Source organism: Choloepus didactylus, chromosome 1, assembly GCF_015220235.1.
Source record: "Choloepus didactylus isolate mChoDid1 chromosome 1, mChoDid1.pri, whole genome shotgun sequence".
NCBI classification, from domain to species: Eukaryota; Metazoa; Chordata; class Mammalia; order Pilosa; family Megalonychidae; genus Choloepus; species Choloepus didactylus.
In genome coordinates, this window is record NC_051307.1 from 139,913,948 (window position 1) to 139,938,232 (window position 24,285).

The 24,285-nt window shown below is 36.2% G+C and overlaps 1 protein-coding gene across 3 annotated transcripts in view; it reads right to left on the bottom strand.

The window, feature by feature from the left end:
• The window catches only part of MME (membrane metalloendopeptidase), a 134,580-nt gene that overhangs the window by 31,065 nt on the left and 79,230 nt on the right, over positions 1-24,285 (bottom strand). For all 3 annotated transcript variants that reach the window (XM_037842128.1, XM_037842136.1, XM_037842143.1), the window contains exons 13-16: positions 23,495-23,623; positions 22,658-22,756; positions 19,920-20,000; positions 18,608-18,711 (exon numbers count right to left, since the gene is read on the bottom strand). In XM_037842128.1, the coding sequence (XP_037698056.1) occupies positions 18,608-18,711; positions 19,920-20,000; positions 22,658-22,756; positions 23,495-23,623 (413 nt within the window). The remainder of the gene's footprint in view (positions 1-18,607; positions 18,712-19,919; positions 20,001-22,657; positions 22,757-23,494; positions 23,624-24,285) is intronic.

Here is a 24,285-nt window from a genome sequence, read left to right on the forward strand (position 1 = left end):
CCAGTTTTCCAAATCTGCACCCCCACCTGGATGGGTTGTAACACTATGTCATCCCACTCAACCATGTAAATCCTGCATGACTATTTTTCTTTTGCTAATCAACTGAAGGAATGAAGTCTGGTTCTAGGAACATCAGTTCAGGGGGAAATTCAGAAGGGATATTTTAGAAAGAGTGACTTACTCCCCTACCCCTGAAGAGTATGTTTTTTCTCTTGTTCTACTTGATGTGGAGAAGCCAAGGGAGGAATCTTATCAAAACTTCACAGTGGGGGTCATAGAAATTTTTTTTTTCATTTTTATTGAAATTGTTCAGATACCATACAATTATCCAAAGATCCAAAGTGTACAATCACTTGCCCCTGGGTACCCTCATACAGCTGTGCATCCATCACACTTAACTTTTGTTCAATTTTTAGAAACTTTTCATTACTCCAGACAAGAAATAAAGTGAAAGATGAAAAAAGAAAAAAAGGAAACTCTAATCCTCCCCATCCCTAACCAACCCCTCCTCAATTGTTGACTCGTAGTATTGATATAGTATATTTGTTACTGTTTATGAAAACATGTTGAAATACTACTAACTGTAGTATATAGTTTATAATAGGTATATAGTTCTTCCCTATATGCCCCTCTATTATTAACTTCTAATTGTATTGTCATACATTTGTTCTGGTTCATGGAAGCGATTTCTAGTATTTGTACAGTTGATCGTGGACATTGCCCACCACAGGATTCAGTTTTATACATTCCCATCTTCTGACCTCCAACTTTCCTTCTGGTGACATATATGACTCTGAGCTTCCCCTTTCCACCTCATTCACACTCCATTCGGCGCTGTTAGTTATTCTCACAACTTGCTACCAACATCCCTGTTCATTTCCAAACATTTAAGTTCATCCTAATTGAACATTCTGCTCATACTAAGCAACGACTCCCCATTCTTAAGCCTCGTCCTATATCTTGGTACCTTATATTTCAAGTCTATGAGTTTACATATTATAATTAGTTCCTATCAGTGAGACCCTGCAATAATTGTCCTTATGTGTCTGGCTTATTTCACTCAGTATATTGCCCTCAAGGTTTTGTCATCAACCCATTTTTTTTTTTAATATGGTTTTGTTCACTCACCATACATTCCATCCCAAGCAAATAATCGATGGTTCTTTGCATGGTCATACATTTATGTGTTCACCACCTTCACCACTATCTATATAAGGGCATCTGCATTTCTTCCACAAGGCAGGAGGGAGAGTCAAAGAAGGTAGAGAGGCAAAAGAAAGAGGAAAAAGAAAAAAATGACAGCTAGGAAGCAGCAAAAGGAAAAATAACCTTAAATCAAAGTAGAATAAAGAATCAGACAATACCACCAATGTCAAGTGTCTAACATGCCTCCCTTATCCCCTCCTCTTATCTGCATTTACCTTGGTATATCACCTTTGTTACGTTAAAGGAAGCATAATACAATGATTCTATTAGTTACAGTCTCTAGTTTATGCCGATTGCATCCCTCCCCCAATGCCTCCCCATTTTTAACACCTTGCAAGGTTGACATTTGCTTGTTCTCCCTCGTAAAAGAACATATTTGTACATTTTATCACAATTGTTGAATACTCTAGATTTCACCAAGTTACACAGTCCCAGTCTTTATCTTTCCTCCTTTCTTCTGGTGTCTCACATGCTCCCCACATTCCTCTCTCAACCGTATTCATAGTTACCTTGTTCAGTGTACTTACATAGTTGTGCTACCATCTCCCAAAATTGTGTTCCAAACCATGCACTCCTGTCTTCTATCACCCTGTAGTGCTCCCTTTAGTATTTCCTGTAGGGCAGGTGTCTTGTTCACAAAGTCTCTCATTGTCTGTTTGTCAGAAAATATTTTGAGCTCTCCCTCATATTTGAAGGACAGCTTTGCTGGATATAGGATTCTTGGTTGGCGGTTTTTCTCTTTCAGTATCTTAAATATATCATATTACTTCCTTCTTGCCTCCGTGGTTTCTGCTGAGAGATCTGCACATAGTCTTATTAAGCTTCCTTTGTATGTGATGGATCGCTTTTCTCTTGCTGCTGTCAGGATTTTCTCTTTGTCTTTGACATTTGATAATCTGATTATTAAGTGTCTTGGCGTAGGCCTATTCATATCTCTTCTGTTTGGAGTATGCTGCGCTTCTGGGATCTGTAATTTTATGTCTTTCATAAGACATGGGAAATTTTCATTAATTATTTCCTCTATTATTGCTTCTGCCCCCTTTCCCTTCTCTTCTCCTTCTGGGACACCAATGATACGTACATTATTGTACTTTGTTTCATCCTTGAGTCCCTGGAGACATTGCTCATATTTTTTCATTCTTTTCTCCATCTGCTCCTTTGCGTGTAGGCTTTCAGGTGTTTTGTTCTCCAGTTCTTGAGTGTTTTCTTCTGCCTCTTGAGATCTGCTGTTGTATGTTTCCATTGTGTCTTTCATCTCCTGTGTTGTGCCCTTCATTTCCATAGATTCTACTAGTTGTTTTTTTGAACTTTTGATTTCTGCCGTATATATGCCCAGTGTTTCCTTTACAGCCTCTATCTCTTTTGCAATATCTTCTCTGAACTTTTTGATTTGATTTAGCATTAGTTGTTTAAATTCCTGTATCTCAGTTGAAGTGTACGTTTGTTCCTTTGACTGGGCCATAACTTTGTTTTCCTTAGTGTAGGTTGTAATTTTCTGTTGTCTAGGCATGGTTTCCTTGGTTATCCAAATCAGGTTTTCCCAGACCAGAACAGGCTCAGGTCCCAGAGGGAAGAAATATTCAGTATCTGGTTTCCTTGCAGGTGTGTCTTAGAAAATTGCTCCACCCTTTGATGCCTCAGGTTACTCTGCTTTTCTGCCCAGCAGGTGATGCCTGTTAGCCTATAATTCTTGACTGGTGTGAGGAGGTGTGGCCGTGTTCCCCCAGGCTCTGGGGTCTGGTTCTGAATGGAAAGGGCCCCACCCCTTTCCTCCTAGAGAAGACAGACACCCCAGGTGGAGGTCATTAGCATTTCAATGGTCTCACTCTCTGCTTGTGCTGTCTCCACCCTTTCCCCAGTCACAGCCCTGGAAACTGAAAATGACTGGGGCTTTCTCCACTGAGCTGAAAAAGAAACAGATAGTCCCCTTCAGACCCAGTCCAAGGCGACCCTCCGGCTCTCCAAGGTCAGTCGTCACCCAAAGCCTCTGTCTGTTTTTTGGGGATGCGTACCTGTAGTGAGCAGTTCACACTTGTTACTTAAAACCCCAGTTGGAGCTCAGCTGAGCTATATTCGCTTGCTGGGAGAGAGCTTCTCTCTGGCACCATGAAGCTTTGCAGCTCGGGCTATGGGGGAGGGAGTCTCCCGACTTGGATCTGCAGATTTTATGCTGTGTTCTCGGGCATTTCTCCCAATTCAGGTTGGTGTATGATGAGGGGATGGTCTCGTTTGTCCCCCCGCAGTTATTCTGGATTATTTACTAGTAGTTTCCGGTTTTTTGTAGTTGTTCCAGGGGGACTACTTAGCTTCCACTCCTCTCTATGCCACCTTCTTGCCCCGCCTCTACCGGATCATAGAATTTTAATGTTGGGAAGAACCTTGGGGATCACATGCAGTCTAGGGCAACTGTCCATTTTATAAAGAAAGAAACTGCATGGCTTTTAAAAGGCCACCCAGGTGTCAACCCCAGCGTCCAACCCCCTGGCCAGTTTTGGTGGTGCTGGCCTTCAAGGAACAATCAAACAGAACCACAGCTTTAAGCTGTCAACCTCACAGGTACAAATTATTTTAGGGGCTCACTACCATCCAATGAGCCTAGACTGGGAAAAACCAGTAGGCTTGTAGCAGTGAAAGAGAAAACAGAAATGAACTTGTTTTATTTCATTTGGTTTTGTTTTGTTTTTAATGAGTCCTCTGTTCACCTCAATTTTAATGTAAATGCTGACATGTTATTTCCAGAGTATGTTTTGCTAATAAGTAAAAGTTTAATTGTGGTTCAAAATAAGAGAGGGCTGTCCTAGAACTTTGTTTTCTTGTTATACCACCAATAAACTCCGTCTTTCTTCAGATTTAGTCTTTACTTTCCTGCCTGTCACTAGATTGTGAATTGATGAATCCAGGGCCATATCTTTTTCATCTTTTTTATCTTCTACAGTGTTTAAGCACAGTGCTATACACACAGCAGGTGCTCAAAAAATGCATATTGGATTGGCTCCTGTCAACATCAGTGTGTTTTTATTTTGATGCATAAAGACAGGAGGGATGCAGCAATGAGATAAGTCTTTGAGCCATAGCTCACAGGTCATGATTTACAAACACTGGTATTTCTCATCACAGTTACATCAAAGAAAATTCTGTCCTTAGAAACTAACAAAATAACCTCAAGTCTAAAAACAAAAAAGGAATTCATTTTGGTTTGTTTCTTTTACATATTGTTTTTGTAATGGTTTACATTTGTTATATGAGCTCTAACTGAATAATTACATTACCAGAAGTAAATAATTTTAGACAAATTGCAACTAATTTTGTCAATGGATATTAAATTCCCAATTTAGCACTGTTACTTTCTGATAATAGGACATATTTGAAATTCTGTACAAACTGGGACCAAAATCACAGAAGATATAATGTTTGAAATAATTTTGGAAACACATGCTATTACTCAGGAACCACATTAACCAAGAGCTCTTTTTATTTTAAATTTCTCTCTTTGGGAGTTGTGAGCAGCTCAACTGGGCGAGTGGAGGCTCTTCTAGTTAAATGGTTAGCTCAGGTATTTACATGCAAACTTCCAGACTATCTCCAATTTTTTAATTTGTTCAACAGAGACAGCAGCAAAGATGATCTTGCATACCTTCACCAACTGCAATGGTGAAGTTCTGGGATATGATAATTTTTATTTTAGGGAGTGAGTTAAACCGATAAATTTCATCAACATTATTAACACACTGGCTATTTTACCATTTATTTATTCCATACACATTTAGGAAAGACCTATACTCTGTCCATCAATGTTCAAGCTCTGGAGACATAAAATTCTCATTAAGTCACGGTTTCTGCTTTCAGCAAGGGCTACTCCAGCTAATGCACTAACACATGCTCATTAGGAAGGACAGTTTTGGGGAGCCATGGAAGAAGCTCTTGGCACCCTTTCTGGCCGGATCCCTCATTGCCTCCCCAGAGCCATGTGCAGCAGCCTATGTCCCTTTTGTGGGTCCGTGGCATTGCTCTGGCTGGGAAACACTGACTTGGGAAACTGCTCTCAAATTTGCCCCCTTCCCAGAATTTGCCTTTCAGGCAAATGTAGCTTGAAACAACTGAAACAGTACAAGAAACAACTGAGGTGGATGGTGTAGGGCAAAGTCTTACCTGCTCTAAGTCCTGCAGTGCAAAACCTAGCAGAGGGAGAAGATCTGTGTCCTGTGAAGTATGAAGTAGTACAAACTCTTATAAACAGGGGACTCCTAAGGCCACTTGCAGGGACAAAGTCAAGAAAAGATACAGGCCCAGAAAAGACAGGGAGGACCCTACAATTTCAATTTGCCTTGGGCTGATCTTCCTGATAAGATGGCTGAATTCTGATGGAGAGCACTAGCCAAGGCAAAGCCAATTTGCAAAGATGGTGAAAGGTGTGGTTTTCTCTTAGATTTGCTTGGTTTTGCTACCTCCTAATATTCAAGAAAATCTCTTGTTATCTCACCAGGTGGTTACAAACCCAAGAAACAGATATCTCTGGAAAGAAATCCAAGACTTAACATTTTCAAATAATAAAATGTTTACTGTGCAACAAAAGATTACAGGGTAAACAAAGAAACAGGAAATGATGTTCCGTCCAAAGGAAGAGGATAAAAATACAGAAAACATCCATGAAGAGGATCAGACTTTGGAAACACCAGACAAAGACTTTAAAAAAAAATATCTTTAATATGCTCAAAGAGATGATGGAAAATACAAAGAAAGAACTACAAGATATCAGAAAAACAATGAATGAACAATATGAGAATCATAATAAAGACAGAGAAAATATGCAAAGGAACCAAACAGAAGTACTGGAGTTGAAGACTACAATAACTGAAATGAAAAAGTCCCAGAAGGATTTCAGCAGCAGATTAGAGCTGGCAGAAGAAAGTATCAGTGAACTCAAACACAACAATTGAAAGGAATCAACTGAGAAGCAGAAAGAAAAAGGAATTATAAAATGTGAAAATATCCTAAGAGACATCTGGGACACCATCAAGTGTACCAATAAGCATGTATAGGATTCCCAGAAGAATAGGAAAGAAAGAAAGGGAGAAGAAATAATGACAGAAAGGGGAAAAGAAATAATAACAGAAAGGGGCAAAGAAATAATGACACAAAACTCCCCAAACTCAGCAAAAGACATGCACATGCACATCCAAGAAGCTAGAGAACACAAAACAGGATAAATTTGAAAAAAAAAAATGCTCTGTCACATTATGATTAAACTGCCAATGCAAAGGACAAAGGAAGCTGCAAGAGAAAAGCAACATGCTATGTACAAAGGAGTCCCAATTCAATTAAGTGCCAATTCCTCATAAGAAACCACAGATGCAAAAAGGCAGTGGGTTAAAGTACTTAAAAGTGCTGAACAAAAACAACTTCCAACCAAAAATTTGGCAGACTTCTTAAAGAAATTTGGAGAACTTAAAGAATTTGAAGACTTTTTAAACGACATCCAATGAGACATTCTTTAAAAAATCAGATTAAGGCATTTCTAAATAAATAAAAGCTGAGGAAGTTTATCACCACGAGACTTGCCCTACAAGCAATGCTAAAGGGAGTTCTTCAGGCTTAAAGGAAAGAACACTAGATAATGGATCAAAACAGTGTAAAGAAATAAACACCTCCAGTAAAAGTAACCATTTGGGTAATTATAAATGTCAGTACTATTGTATGGTATTTTTTGGTCTGTAACTCCACTTCCTGTATAATGCAAATGCATAAAAAGTAATGATAAATCTATAAGGTTTTGGACATGCAATGTACAGAGATATAATTTGTAACATACAAAAACACACGGGGTGGGAGGAGCTAAGATGTTGGCATGGAGAGGACTGGAATTTAGTCCCCTGGAACAACTAAGAACATCTAGGAACAACTAATAAATAATTTGGAATAACTGCTGAGGGACAACTGTTAACTGTCCACACATCATACACCAACCTGGATTGGGAAGAATGCCTGAGATTGCAGCATAAAATCTGTAAGTAAAAACTGTGGAACCATGCCAGGAGCCCCTCCCCCCGTGGCAGGCTGAGCTGCAAAACCTCACTGTGGGAAAAAGCAGCCCTTTTTGAGCAAGCGAATATAGCACAGCCCAGCTCCAACTTAGGATTTAATTAACAAGTATGGACTGCTGAATACAAGCTACAAACCTCTAACAAGCAGACAGAGGCTTTTAGTGATTACCACCTTAAAGAACCAGAAGACTCTGCTGTGCCAGGAGGGGGAGCTCAGAAGACCAGGTGTTACCTCTGGCCAATGAGTGGATGGGGAGGGGGGCATGTACTGGCTCTGAAAGGGGGCGTTCTATCCCTTTTTCTCTCTCTCAACCTGAGGGGCTCAGTGGAGAGAGCCTCAGCCATTTTCAGTTCTCAGGGCTGTGACCCAGACAGGGGAGGAGTTCACAGAGCCAGAGAGACAAAGAATATATTCAAATGGAGATGATAACTCCTTAGGGGGTGTATCTTCCCCAAGAGGAAGGAGGTGGGGCCTAGCTCTTCTACCAGTCTTCCCTTCAGAACCAGACCCCAGAGCCTGGGGGAAAACAGTCATAACAGCGATGAAAAGGACCACAACTCCTTACACCAGTTGAGAGTGAGAGGCTAATGGGCACCACCTGCTGGGAAGGTTAAGAAAAGCACAGCAGTGAGAGACCTCACAGGAAATTCTTTCAATCTCTAAGACACACCCACAGGGAGACTTGAAACTGAATATAACCCCATTCTGAGATCTGAACCTGTTCTGGTTAGAGAAAATCTGATTGGGGTAACCAAGGAAACTAGATGCCTAGACAACAGAAAACTACAATCTACACTAGGAAAAACAAACATATGGCCCAGTCAAAGGAATAACTTACACCTCAATCAAGATACAGTTGAGATATTGTTTCACTTTAATGAAACAATCTATTGATTTTCAAGGAAACATGCTAAATCAAATCAAAAACCAAATCAACGAGTTCAGGGAAAATACGGCAAAAGAGATGAAGGCTATAAAGAAAACATGGGGTGAACATAAGGTAGAAATTGAAAGCTTGAAAAAACAACTGGCAGAATCTATGGAAATGAATGGCACAACACAAGAGATGAAAAATACAATGGAGACATACAGCAGCAACTCTCAAGAGACAAGAAAACATTCAGGAACTGGAGAACAAGACACCTGAATGCCTACACATAAAAGAACAGATAGAGGAAAGAATGGAAAAATGTGAGCTTCATCTCAGGGAATTGAAAGACTACATGAAGCACATGAATGTACATGTTTTGGGTGTCCCAGAAGAAGAAGAGAAGGGAAAAGGGGCAAAGCAATAATAGAGGAAATAATCAATGAAAATTTCCCATCTCTTATGAAAGACATGAAATTACAGATCCAAGAAGTGCAGTGTACACAAACAGAATAGATATGAATAGGCCTATGCCAAGACACTTAATAATCAGATTATCATATGTCAAAGACAAAGAGAGAATCCTGAAAGCAGCAAGAGAAAAGCAATCCATCACATACAAAGGAAGCTTGATAAGACTATGTGCGGATCTCTCAGCAGAAACCATGGAGGCAAGAGGGAATTGGTGTGATATATTTAAGATACTGGAAGAGAAAACCACCAAGATTCCTATATCTGGCAAAACACTCCTTCAAATATGAGGGAGAGTTTAAAATATTCTCTGATAAACAGACAATGAGAGAGTTTGTGAACAAGATACCTGCACTACAGGAAATACTAAAGGGAGCACTACAGACAGAAAGGAAAAGACAGGAGTGAGAGGTTTGAAACACAATTTTGGGTGATGGTAGCACAGCAATGTAAGTACACTAAGCAAAGATGATTGTGAGTGTGGTTGAAAGAGGAAGATTTGGAGCATGTGGAACACTAGAAGGAAAGAGGAAAGATAAAGACTGGGACTGTATTAACTCAGTGAAACCTAGAGTGCTCAACAATTGTGATAAAATGTACAAATATGTTTTTACATGAAGGAGAACAAGTGAATGTCAACCTTGCAATATGTCAAAAATAGGGTGTTATTGGGGAAAAAGTACAATCAATGCAAACTAGAGACTATAGTTAACAGAAACATTGTATTATGCTTCCTTTAATGTAACAAATGCAATATACCAAAGCTAAATGCCTATAAGCAGGGAACATAAAGGAGGGGTATGGGACTCTTGGGATTGGTGATGCTGTCTGACTCTTTTATTCTACTTTAATTTAATTGTATCTTTCCTTTTTAGCTGCCATGTGTTTTTTTTTTCTTTCTTTTTCTCTTTCTTTTGTCTCTCTACCTTCTTTGACTCTTCCTCCTTGTTTGTGGAAAATATGGAGATGTCCTTATACAGATAGTGGTGATGGTGGTGAATACATAAACACGTATGTATGTATAAATACAGGGAACCATCAATTGTTTACTTAGGATAGAATGTGTGGTTGGTGAACAAAACTGTCTTAAAAAAATAGATTGATGAAGAAAACTTGAGGGCACTATATCACTATATTGAATGAAGTAAGTCAGACACATAAGGACAAATATTGCATGGTCTCACTGATATGAACTAATTAGAATATGTAAACTCATAGACATGAAATACAGATTACCAGGATACAGAACGAGGCTAAAGAATGGGGAGCGGTTGCTTATTATGAGCATAATGTTCAACTAGGTTGAACTTTAAGTGTTTGGAAATGGACAGAGGTGACAGTAGCACATTATTGTGAGAATAACTAACAGTGCTGAATGGTGTGTGAATATGGTGGAAAGGGGAAGCTTAGAGTCACGTAAGTCTCCAGAGGGAAAGTTGGAGGTTAAACGATGGGAATGTATAAAACAGTGAATATTGTGGTGGACAATGTCCATGATTAACTGTACAAATATTAGAAATCTCTTTCATGAACTAGAACAAATGTATGACATTATAACTAGACATTAATAATAGATGGGTATATAAGGAAAAATATACCTATTGCAAACTGTATTTTAACATTTTTTCATCAACAGTAATTAATGTACTATACTAACTATACTAACAGTAACTAATGTACTATACCAATACATTAGCATAATGTACTATACTAATACTATGAGTCAATTAGTATAATGTACTATTAGTATAATGTACGATTGGTGTAATATACAATTGTATAATGCACAATTAGTATACAATTAGTATAATATACAATATATATTAGTATGATGTACAATTAGTATAATGTACAATTAGTATAATGTACTACACTAATACTATGAGTCAATAATACATTAGTATAATGTGCTATACTAATACTATGAGTCAATTAGTATAATGTACTATACTAATACTATGAGTCAATAATGGAAGGGTGTATTTAGGCGGATGGGAGGATTTGAGTTTTGTTTTTTGTCTTTATTTCTTTTCTGGAGTAATGAAAATATTCTAAAAATTGAAAAAAAAATTTTGGTGATGGATTAATTGTGTGGACGCACAGCTGTATGATGGTACCACACGCAACTGATTGTGCACTGTGGATCTGTGGGTAATTATATAATGTATAAACAATCTCAATAAAATTACATTAAAAAACAAAAGAGGTGGGGTGATAGAGAGTTACAGGAACAATCTATGTGTATGCTATTGAAGCTAGTTTGTATCAAATCAAATATGAGTGTTATACATTAAGAATGTTAAATTTTAACCCACGGTAGCCATGGGAAAATATATGAAAATATACATACAGATAGAAATGAAAAGGGACTCAATATCGTATATCACAAAAAAATCAAACAAGTATAAAAGTAGGCATTAATGGAAATTGACAGGAAAATGGTATAAAACTTACAAAAACTAAATATTAAATGATAGAAGAGAGTCCTAAATTATCAATAGTGATTTTAAATGCAAATGGCTTAAACACTCTAGTCAAAAGGCAGAGATTGGCAGAATGGATAAAAAAAGTATGTCCCAACCATGTGCTGTTTATAAGAGACTCATCTTAAATCCAAAGACATAAGTAGGTTGAAAGCGAAAAGATAGAAAAAAATATACCATGTAAGTAGTAACCAAAAGAGAACTGGGGTAGTTACACTAGTATCACACAGAACAGACTTAAAGACAAAAAACACAAGGGACAAAGATGGCCATAATATACTGATAATGGGATCAATTCACCAAGAATATGTAACAATTATAAATACATATGCACCTAACAGCAGAGCCCAAAATATTTGATGTAATTGCTGATAGATTTTAAGGGAGAGCTAGATGGCTGTGCATTAATAGTAGGAGACTTTAATACACCCCTTTCGGTAATGGATAGAATATCTAGACAGATCAATATGGAATTACAAGACTTGAATGATACTCTAAACCAACTAGATCCAACAGACATAAATAGAATGCTTTACCCCAAACAACAGAATAAACATTCTTCTTCTTGAGTGCATATGGATCATTTTCCAGGATAGACCATATATTGATTCACAAAAAAAGTCTCAAAAAATTAAAAAAATGTTGAAATTATAAATGTATTTCTCTGACCACAAAGAAATGAAGTTAGAAATCAATAACAAAGGGAAAAACGGAAAATTCACAAATATGTAGAAACTACAAATATATTCATAAACACCCAGTTGGTTAAAGAGGAAATCACAAGGGAAGTTAGGAAATATCTTGAGGTGAATGAAAATAAAAATACAACAAACAAAACATACGGGATGCAGCAAAGGCAGTGTTGAGAGAGAAATGTATAGCTCTAAATGCTTACATTATAGAAGAAGATTTCAAATGAGGGATTTAATCTCAAAACTGGATGAACTAGAACAAGAAAAGCAAACTAAGCATAAAGTAAGCAGAAGGCAAAGATTAGAGCACAGATAAATGAATACAGAATAAAAAAACAATAGAAAGAATCAACAAAACTAAAAGTCGGTTCTTTGAGAAGATCTAAAAAATTGACCGAATTACAGATGGACTGACAAACAAAAAAAGAGAAAGGATACAAATAACTACAATCAGAAATGAAAAGGGGGTCTCTATTATTGAACCCACTGAAATAAAAAGGACCATAAAGAGGACACCATGAACAACTGTACAACAACAAATTAGATAATTTGGATGAAATGTACACATTCCTACAAGCACACAAACTACCTACACACTAACTCAAGAAGAAAAGAAAATTACAGACCAATATTTCTTATGAAAATAGTTGCAAAAACCCTCAACAAAATACTAGCAAACTGAATCCAACAGTATATTAAAAGAATTATACACCATGGTCAGATGGGATTTATGGTATGCAAGGTATGCAAAGGTAGTATGGCATTAAAAAATCAATTATGTAATACATATTAACAGAATGAAGGAGGAAAAAACCACATCATCTCAATTAATGCTGAGAAGGCGTTTAAGAAAATCCAACATGCCTTCTTGATAAGAAAACTAGGAATAGAGAGAAATGTCCTCAACCTGACCAAGGGCATACATGAAAACCCACAGGTAACATCATACCCAATGCTGAAAGACTGAAAGCTTTCCCTCTAAGATCAGGAACAAAACAAGGATGCTCACTGTCACCATTATTATTCAACATCGTAATGGAAGTTCTAGCCAGAGCAATCAGGCAAGGAAAAGAAACAAAAGGCATACAAATTTAAAAGGAAGAAGTAAAACTTTCCTTATTTGCAGATGACATGATTCTATATTCAGAAAATCTGAAAAATCCACAACAAAGCTTACAGTTAATAAAGGAATTCAGCAAAGTGGCAAGGTACTAGATCAACACTTCAAAATAGCAGTGTTTGTATACACTTACTGGTAATGAACAATCAGAAGAAGAAATCAAGAAAAAATTCCCTTTATAATACCAACTGAAAGAATCAAATATCTAAGGAATAAAGAAAACCTGGATATAAAGGACTTGAATATAGATAACTACAAAACATTGCTAAAAGAAATCAAAGAAGATCTAAAAAAATGGAAGGACATTTCATATTCATGGGTTGGAAGACTAAATGTGGTTAAAATGCCAATTCTACCCAAAGCAATTTACAGATTCAATGCATTCCTGATCAAAATACCAACAGCATTCTTTGCAGAAATGGAAAAGCCAAACATTAAATTCTTTGGGAAGAGTACAGGAGCCCCAAACACCCAAAGTCATCTTGTAAAACAAGAATGAAGTTGGAGAACTCACACTTCCTGATTTTCAAGTCACAGTAATCAAAACAGCCACAGTAATCAAACAGGATGGTACTGGCACAAGCACAGACATATAGACCAATAGAATAAAACTGAAAGTTCAGAAATCAACCGTCATATCTATGGCCAACTGATTTTTGTCAAGGAGGCAAAGACCATTCAATTGGGAAAGAATAGTTTCTTCAAAAATAGTGCTGGGAAAACTGGATCTCAATTCACAAAACAATGAAGGTGGATCTCTACCTTACACCATATACAAAAGTCAACTAAAAATGATCAAAGACCTAAATATAAAAGCCAGAAAAATAAAACTCCTAGAAGAAAATGTATGGAAGCATCTTCAGGACTTTGTGTTAGGCAATGGTTGCTTAGACTTTACACCCAAAGCTCAAGCAACAAAAGAAAAAAATACATAAATGGGGCCACATCTAAATTAAAATTTTTGTGCCTCAGAGAACTTTATCATTAAAGCGAGAAAAAAAAAAAAAAAAAAAAAAAAAAAAAAAAACCAACACAATGGGAGAAAAAATTTGGATATTTGGAAACCAAATATCCAATAAGGGTTTAATATTCAGGATATATAAAGAAATCCTTCACCTCAACAACAAAAAGATAACCCAATTAAAAAACGGGCAAGACTTGAATTGACCTCTCTGTGAAGAAGATATATAAATGGCCAAAACACACATGAAAAATGCTCATCATTAGCCATCAGGGAAATGCAAATCAAAACCACAACAGGACACCATTTCACACCCAGTAGACAGGCTACTATTAAAACAAGAAAGGAAAATACTAGTATTTGAGAGATTGTGGAGAAATAGGAACACTCATTCATTGCTGGTGGTAATGTAAAATGGTAGAACCAATGTTAAAGTCCATCTGGCAGTTCTTCAGAAAGTTAAGCATAGAAGTACCATATGCTCTGGCAATTCCACTTCTAGGTATATAACCAAAAGAACTGAAAGCAGGGACTCAAACAGATATTTCCACACAGATGTTCATAGCGGCATTAAATTACAATTGCCAAAAGATGGAAGCAAAACAAATGAAGTTCTGATACATGTGACAATGTGGATAAACATTGAAGACATCATTCTGAGTGAAATGAGCCAGACACAAAAGGACAAATATTGTATTATCTCACTAATATGAAATAATTAGAATAAATAAACTCATAGAGTCAGTATCTAGAATATAGCTTACCAGGGGATGAGGTAGATGTAGGAAATAGGGAGTTATGGCCTAAAATGTAGAGTTTCTATTTGGGATGACGGGAATGTTTTGGTTATGGATAGTAGTGATGGTAGCAAAACATTGTGAATGTAATTAACAGCACTGAATTATATATTTGAATGTAGTTTAAAGGGGAAATTTTAGGTTATATATATATTAAAATAAAAATGTTTTTAAAAATCCATGGACCTACACAACCCAAACAGTGAACCCCAAGTTAAGCAATGAACTATAGTTAATAGTACAATTATAAAAATGTGTTTCATTAATTATAACAAACGTACCATACCAATACAAGGTTTAATAAGAAGGTATTGTATGGAATCCAGTATTTTATGTATGATTTTTCCATAAACCCACAACTTCTCTAATTTAAGAAATACAACGGGGTGCTATAAGTAAGGAGGTGACCTTTAAGGCAAACAATGTACAGCTTTCTGTTCAATGGAAAAGGGCAGAAAGGGTGGTAGAAGGTAAGGAACAACTCAGGGGAAAATACAGAGGCATGACTTGGAAGTAATTTAGTATGATTGGAGCTTTGGGGCCATGGCATGGGTAGGTAAAATCCTTTTTGAGGAATTCTGGACAATGGTGGGTATATATGAAAAGCCTTATACCTCTTTATAAAGAGTTTCTACTTCACAAGATAGGCAACGGGGATACATTGAAGGGTTTTCATCAGGAAATAAGATGATCCAGTTTGTGTCTTCAAAATATTTCTTGGGCAAGTGTGGAAGGTAAAATGATGATATATGAGATGATTGGCAGTAAGAATTTAAAAAGAAGTTCTAATGCCTCTGGTGAGCAATGAGAACTGTCTGAATTAAGGCAGTCATAATGGAAATGATGAGATGGATTTTTCCCCCATTCCCATGTAATATTTAAATAACAGCTAGTGGATGTAAATCTGTTTTTTTGAGACAGAGGTTTGAATTAGGTTTAAATGTTGACATACAGATGTATCAGTTGTGAGAGAAAGGGATCAGTCTAGGATAATAGGAAAACTCCTTGGTTTCTGTCTTGGTGGCAATAAGATGGAATTTGTTGGAAAATGGACAGATATGAGGCAAAAGATCATGAATTTTTTCCCAGAATGACAAATGCTGTGCTTGTAGGGTCAATGGAACAGCTATGTGAAGATGTGTCACTGGCAGTTAGCTGTGTGATGTGGAGCTCAGAATATGGATCTAGGGTGGCTACAGTACACAGTGGTCATACCAATGGTAGAAGATACGAAAAAGTATATGAGTTTCCCCAATGAGAGTATGTGAGTGAGGAGAGACGAGGTCCAGGAGTTTACTATGTGGTTCACTGACTGGATTTATTCAAATTAATTCCTACCTTAAAAATCTAATTCATACATTTCTCTCTAAAATCCTGCAAGAGTCAGTAGACTTTTTCTTACCTATGTCCCCTCAATTTTAGGTATGGATACCGAGTTCTCTGTAAGACTTTGGGAGTGAGGATCTTGAGCACTAAAATTGCAATTCTCTACAGGTTATGTAAACAAAGTAGAAGCATTAAATGTTAACTATCTGAACATAAATAATGAGGACTTGAACTTGGTATGATAAGAAAAAATAAAGCAGTATAGTGACTTTTTTACTATTAAGCAGGTGTGATATTAGATCTTTTTACTGCAAAAAAATAAACAAAATATGAAGTCCTTTTATTATATTGTGTCTTACAGTGGAGAGTCTTAATGATACTATGCAATTACTGTTTCTAATGCTTTGAAGACAAAAATATCTTTCAAATCTAAATTGCCAAAATTGAAGACATTATCCTATGAAACATTACACAAACTTAAATAAGAACAAGTGTGATCTAATATATAAGGGAATTAACACTAACTCAGAGGTTCTCACATGTGTGTTTGGTGGGGTGGTGGGGGGATGGCAGTGTACTTAAAAAGAATACCAGTATCTGCATCCCACCCACAGAGGAATTATATCACTATCTAGGGTAGTTAAGCTGGGAAATCAGTATTTTTTAAATTACTCACCAGGTGATTCTGATGTGCAGTCAGATTTCTGAATCCTTGAACTCAATATACTGGCAGAAGAACGGACAAGGAAGAAAAACTAGGCCAGGTAGGGCAGAGAAGACCTTAGAATTCATACTGCATCAATGACTATCAGAAGCTCATGCAAGGAATCCACAAAGTACTACTATACAACGCAACTTTCTGACCAAACATTCATTAAAGAATACATACAATTTCTGGTGTTTGATTACCTATCTTTAAGAGAGGACTCAGAGAAAATTAACACATATGATGAAAGAAAAAGAACAGTGCAAACTATGCTACAAAATGATTACAGAATTGGAATTACCTTAACTTCAGAAGAAAACATCAAGCAATAATTCAACAACTATCTTTAAAATTACTAAATTTTCTAGTGTCATATGGGTGCAGGTTATTTTGGCCATTTCCAGAAAAAAAATCTTTGACAATATTTTCCTTTAGATATTCTAGACAGTGCTAACAATTATTAAATGAAAGTGTATGTATTTTTAGAAAAATGAAATATTCAGACTTTGTAAGAAACATACTGAGATTGTGCATTTACCCACGGGGTGTCTTTTTGATGACTTTTCATAGATTTCTAGGGACAGGATTTGAAAACTGATTATTACACTAGCCATATGTACACACTCTCCTTCCTTCTTTCTCAGCTGGAACACTAAACATTTGCTGATATTTGCAGCCCTGGTTTTAGCACCAGACAAAACATCATTTTTTCCAGTATAAACCCAGAAGTCAGCACAACAGTCTCTGTTTCAGGGTATCTCAGTGTTGCAAGGCTGTAAAATGCCATGTAAGGATTGAAAAGTAATGACATTTCCATTTATGAATTCTGTCCAACCTGCACACTGCTTAATGAGAACAGAACAGCCTTGTCATTAAAAAGTCTCACTGTACTTTGTACCTCACTTGGCACAAAACTTCCCTGTGAAAGTTTACCTTCTGCTGGTGTAATGTAATGTAATATAAGGAGGATTCACCTTTGATTCCCCCAGTACCCATGACACCTGGACTTACTTAGCGTTCCAAAATATTATTTAGATGAATGAATAAAAGAAATGGAATAAGTGAACGCAAAAATGAACCAAGTACCTCACTGGCAGGCTATTACGTTAGTTGCCACAAAAATCAAGTTAGTATATTTATTTTGACTTGCTCACTCATTCATTAATTCAATTTTAACAGTGAACCTTCTATATGCTCAGCAATGTGCTGGGTGCTAGTGTATTAATGGTCAAAAAGAATGGCCCTTGTTCTCTAGGAGCTAAGAGCCTAAGAGAGAAAAGTCTATGTAAGCACAGCTAGGGATTTGAGTGCACAAACACATATGCTGATAAATGTTACACCCATGAATTTAACTGAAAAATAAACATTAAATCAATAGTCAATATGAAGCACTAGTGTCACTAAGGAGAGATTAAGAGCATTTGAAGAATATGAATGAAGGTGATTCCTGATATCCCCTATTTGACTACCATGGGATTGAGAGAAGTGTTATGTGGGCAATTCTAGGAAGGGGAAGGAATTGTGGGATGCTTGACTGATGGAAAAAAAAGTGCAGCTGTAAGCAGAAGATAAAATTTTGTTCACAGAGTATTGATGAAGAGAAGACTTGAGGGAAGTGTGGGTTTCTTAGGCTAAGGTGTAATTGAGAACCTTAGCCACAAACCAAGCAGAGTACAGGCAACAATGTATGAAAAAAACCAAAGAAGTGAAGTAGTTTAAGGATACCTTAATGAAAATAAAATTGAATTTGGTTGAACTCCTCATCTAGATCTTTATTAAAATACTCTCAGATGTTATTAAAGGTCTTCAATGAAAAGAAGGCATTATACTTTTAAATATTTTTTTTCTAAATCAGGCTCTTTCCTCCAACCTGACAGAGGAAAAATAAAAAGGCCCTTCTCTGAACGAACACATTAAAAACTGGATTATACATACTCTTCCTTGTCCACCTTTTCTCGGAGCTTCTTTAGTTGTTTACTTTGGCTGAACTTCAAATTTTGAATTATGTTCTCAAAGTACTCTTCTTCCTTGTAGTTCAACTATATTATACAAAAATATTTTGGGAGAATTATTAAAGCTAATATCTTCAAAATTTTTGCTAAAAACACATAAGGAATATCTTCTTAAATTCCACCAGTTAATAAGGTTAAAACAGAGCATTAAAACTTACCAAACAAGGATTTAGTTCAAATTAGCCTAGTTCTATCTTACAGGTCACTATAGCTCTAAAAGAATCACCACTTTAATCTGTTCTTTTGTTAAGTAATCAAATGAAACCAAATGTCAGACAAGCCTCACAATGTTGATATTTAATCCTTGCATGACAGGTGATGATAATAGCATGTTGTTATTTAGTATCTACTGGGTGTCAGGGACTCTAAGCACTGTAAATATATATTACAAGTAAGGGCTGGCATCCTCATGTTAAAGTTGAGGAAACTGAGGCACAGAGCAACTAAGTTACTTGCTCGTGGAGCTGGGATGTGAACCCAAGGAGTCTGACTTTGAGTCTTTGCTCTCCGCGACTACACTCTTGCCGTAAGGACCTCTGGGACTTGCATACTGGAACCAGCTCATTCAAAGGAGATCACCAAACTTTTGCACAAATGGAAAGGGAGGAGAGGGCACTACAGCTTGCAAATCCCCACCTCAGGCTGAAATCATTGATTAGGAATCACTGTCATCCCTTAATGGGGAAAGGATCACCTTGTCATCAGTTTCAAGCAGTGATGGCAACCACAGGTTAGCGATAGGACCCTCAGCTGTGTTTGAAGTCAGTATTGCAGGGACTTAAATCTCCTGAGAGTTTCTGGTTCTCAGCTACTAGATTTTTGTGTTTTTTTTTAACAAAAAAGGTGTGACCTGCTGGATCCTGTAGGGGAATAATTAGAAAGTGGAAGGAAACTTGATTTGACTAAGAAGCCTGAGAACTGCTGGTTGTTCAGTTCAGTTTTTTATCATGACCAACCCTTGATCCCAACTTGAAAACCACCCCTTGATGATCTTTAAATGACACCCAATTTTTCTTATGATTCTTAATATGGAATATATGGAAATCAAAATAACATTAACCATGTTCATCAAATACACACCAGGCCAATGTAGTTTTGGCTTCAGTGTGAAAGGTTTTACACTATGAGACCTATAGTTTTAGGCCACTTCACCTAATTTCTGGCCCCCCATAGCTAGACATGACAATGTTACTGGTCCCATGTATCATTAGCCCAGAGTCTTTATAGCGACTTACCTCAAGGTATTCATTATTCAGTTTGTTATCATTTGTAATAATGTCATCAGGATAGCCGATCCTTTCTTTAATTGCTAAGGCCTATGAAAATTATAATATTGAATGTGAGGATGATAATCTAACTTTCAAATACAACTATTAGAATTTGCCCATCACTGGCAACTGAATAGCTCAATCCATATTGTTTATAAAAAAACATATATGACACTTGGAGAATTTTTCAATGGCTTCTTCCCAGGATACAAAAAAAATACTAAAATAGATCTGAAATTTAGCTTTTAGTGCTCAATTCTCATACGCTGCAGCTTTCCAAAGAAAACCAAAATGAAAACTGGCAAGTCATTGTTCCATATATACTGTACTCTAATGAACTTCTTCTATGAAAGACCTTTTTCTTCAATTTTATAGAAGGGGTAATATTTAGAGCATCCAATCTAGCAGCTTGTAATTATCTTTCCACTTCATTGATCTGGTGAGAAAACAGACATGAGCTTACAGGTTTAGTGCTAATATTCTTCCTGAATATTGGTTCCTGGGAGTTTTTATGTTCTATTTTGGCCTTTAATGCCAGCATACCTATCTTCTCAAAGTTAAATGAAAGACATTAGTTAAATGAGTGGAAAACAGACTTATCCCAGTTATGCCATCTCAGTTACCACTTGTCTATCACTAGCTATTTCTAATTTTTAATTTTTATTATTTTTAACTTTTTAATTTCTTTTTATTAGCTTTATTACCACTTCTTTATTACTTTCTATTTCTATTTCTTTATTTTGCTCCTGTTTTTGTCAAATATGTTTGACTTTCTTTTTTTTCTGCAACCTTGGTCTTAGTTTAATTAACTTAAATTTTTCATGGGGAATTAGGCCTGTGTCTCTGAGTTATTTGGTTTGCCATCAAATGGATGTAGTTTTGTTGCAAATCTATTATATATGCTCACGGATTTACCCAGTGGAACAAGTGACATGTGTCACTGACATTAGTTAGGCCAAGTCTGTTTTCTTAGGTTTCCACACCGTGGGCTCATTACAAAGCAATGCCATGAGTATAAATCGGCTCCCTCTCAATGCTACTTTATTTCCTAGAAGACTTCCCCAGAGTGTTAAAAGACACACACACACACACACACACACACATACACACAAAAGTACCACATTAAAAAGAATTTATTGTCAAATACTCTGGGTTAATTCTGTAGGGGGCAAAAACATTAGACAGAGGTTTATTTGTTGCAGGACTTCTTAGGGCCTAAAATAACATTCTGGAAATGTCCAAGAAGAGGGATTAGTTTATCCATTTATTCATTCAAAATATGTTCAAATGCCTAAGAGCTACATACTCTGCAAGGGGCTGAGGATGCAACACTAGGCAAAATTGTCTGCCCCATAGAATATACTATAAGATCAACAACAGGCAGTGAAATGAGCATCAACTGTCAAGTGTGATGTTTAGTGCTATAAAATCACACCCTAGGGAGTGCATAACCTAGTCTAGGGTGAAATCAGTGAAGCCTTCCTACAGGAAGTGTTTCCTAAACTCTTTTGATGGTGGTACATTTTTTTTGTGGAACAACTTGTGGGTCTAGTTTTCCAGGACACCACTTTGGGAAATCTAGAACAATCCAGAATAATCAAAGAGGCTACACCAAACAGTGCCGTGTCATGGATGACTACAACATGAAAGGACCAAATCCAATCTGAAATTCTGAGGAGCAATCCAGAGTGGTGGAAAGACAGATATATCGTGAGACTAAATTCTAGGCCTAAGGCATCCTTGTTCTTTGAAAGCTGGAGAAGACGGTCCTTCCAGGTCATTTAATTCTGAAAGAGAACTAGACTAGAGTTTGATTCTCTTATTACAATATGTTACAACAAGTTTATTGCAGTATACTCCTCCCAATCGGTCCAAAGTATGGTTGGTCCAAAGAATGGTTCTTCCTGCCCCTCTGAACACAGAGGAATAATCAGGTTGTATGAGAATATTGCTCATAAGCACTGAAGTTTTCAATAGACATGTTTTCAATGGCCTCTAGTCTTTATATAGTGATCAGGATAAATGATCATAGTAAATTTAAGCAGAGGACTTCCATAGTAATCTTAACTTTATCCTCATGCAGTATATTAGAAGCTGCAATAAAAGTCGCACGAAGGGGGTAGACAGGAATAGTTGTCAAAAGTCCACTTTGACATCCCCTTAGACAACCTTACACAATTATAATGTACCACCTTCTATTTTCTTGAATGTAATTTAATATGACATTCTTAATTTAATATTTAATATTTTTCTTCTTAGGTCAAGTAAAAAGCAAAATTGGGCATTTAAAAAATTTAGCTAGAATTTTGCATTAAAAATCAAGGGGGCATTTTTAGACATTGGTAGATGCTTTTTAGATGTTTCATGAAAGGAGGAAAAATATGAACAATTGATATAGTATCTTTTAATTCTTTACTTGTTCATATGTGTTTTCCTCTTGTTTTCTTACTTAAAAGGGAAATGGGAATATTTTCAAGTTTTAAACTAAACATGGAGAGTGGATACTGGTTGCAAAGAGGTAGTAAAAGATGAAAATCATAAAAAACATATTTATCCATGAAGATTGTTTCCAGAAACATTAACATTTTATAGGAGCTTGCATTTATTTATGCAATCCTTACTTATATTTTTTCCCAGCTTTTTAAAGTTGATCTTTTCCTTTAAAGAAATTTCTCTTTGATAGTGAATACTGCCTTGCTTGTTACCTTTTCTTCAGCTTTCTTTTTTGTTTCAGCATCCATCCAAGTAAGGTCATCTAAAGTCTGAATAAAAACTTCCCGGATCTGTGTAATCAAATCCTCAACCTCAAACCAAAAGAGCAAAAGACAAATTTAGGCCACAAATTCTTCTTTGTAACATACTTTTTCTTTTAAAAACAGAACTAATAGTTGTCTTTATATGACTTGATAACATTTTAATAAATGTAAATTTATAGACAAACTGTGATCTAAACAAATGAGTTGGTATATGTGCAACATTAAATTTTTAAAGCAGCACCGCCATTATCAACACTACTGTCTTAATATACACATCAATTTAAAAAATCATCTTCAGAATGTAATAGTTTCCATTGCCATATAAGTCACACTAACATAAAACATTAAATTATTATCATAAGTAGTTTAGTTAAGCATGAAGTAGCATTTCAATATTTTCTTTCATCATATCTTTAAGTTCCATTGTTTTTATGTTTTATGTTTAATAACAATGAAAAATGGGATGCATTTTTTTATACTTCAAATAAACCCCAATTTACTTTCTAGATTTTGAAGAAAACACTAATCTTGGACCATTTTGCTAACAGAAGAGTTTATAAATGACTGTATCAATACAACATGTGTCTGGGTACTGTGAAAACACAGCTTCTAGAAAATGGATAGTTTGTTTTAAACAATATTAGGAGCAGACTCTTGGGGGAAAAAATGGCAAATTATGATCCATGGTTCTCTGCCCAATTAAAAAAATCTTATTAGCCAAATTATGGACAATTGAAATTGCCCATTGACGTAACGAAATAATCGATAGTTTTGTGGAAACATTACCACATGTTTACTCTCGCCAGCAAATGCTGCTTCCACATAAAGCCTTCCCACAGCGTTTTCCATATTGCCATTGACATAGTTTGCACAACGTCTCCAAGTTGCTATTTCTGATGTTGTGCCATAAAGGGCCTGTGAAAGGGAAAAAGGAAATGGTGTTTGACCAGAGTAGAGGGCTGAAGCATGGTAAGAGCACAAATTTCACAAGGTTCTATTCTTTATGTTTCTTCTAAGTTCTTGCAGTATTCATTGTTTTTCCCACAAGGCATGTGTTCCTATCTTATGATAAAACGTAATTCGACTGGATTAATTATTTGCGTTTGATTTGAAAATAAGATATATTTTCAGTATCATGTCCCAGTAGAACTTTTGGCCATTACAGGTTTATATCCTTCTAGATAGCTTTAGAAAAAAATACACTGTTATAATGCATATATCTAAATGGCAAGTAATGTCCAATAGATGCAACGGGGGACATCTGGCATTCAAGAAAACACATTCCTTCTTTTTAATGTTTTAGCTGAACTCCAGGTACTTAGAAGAACTGTAGGTATATACATTTAAGTACCAATAAAGAGGATGACTTAGGCAAGGGAAATTTAGAACAATATCATTTTTTGCATTCTTTATTTTAAAAATGTGTCTATATTTTCTCTTAAAGGGTAAAAACTGTAAATTTCATTCAGCCACAGAGATTTTCTCTCCAAGACACCAACCAATACATTTGTTAGAATCTCTTCTTTCTCAATCCCTCCTCCCCTCTCACAACAGGACTAAGATGATTATTGCTTAAA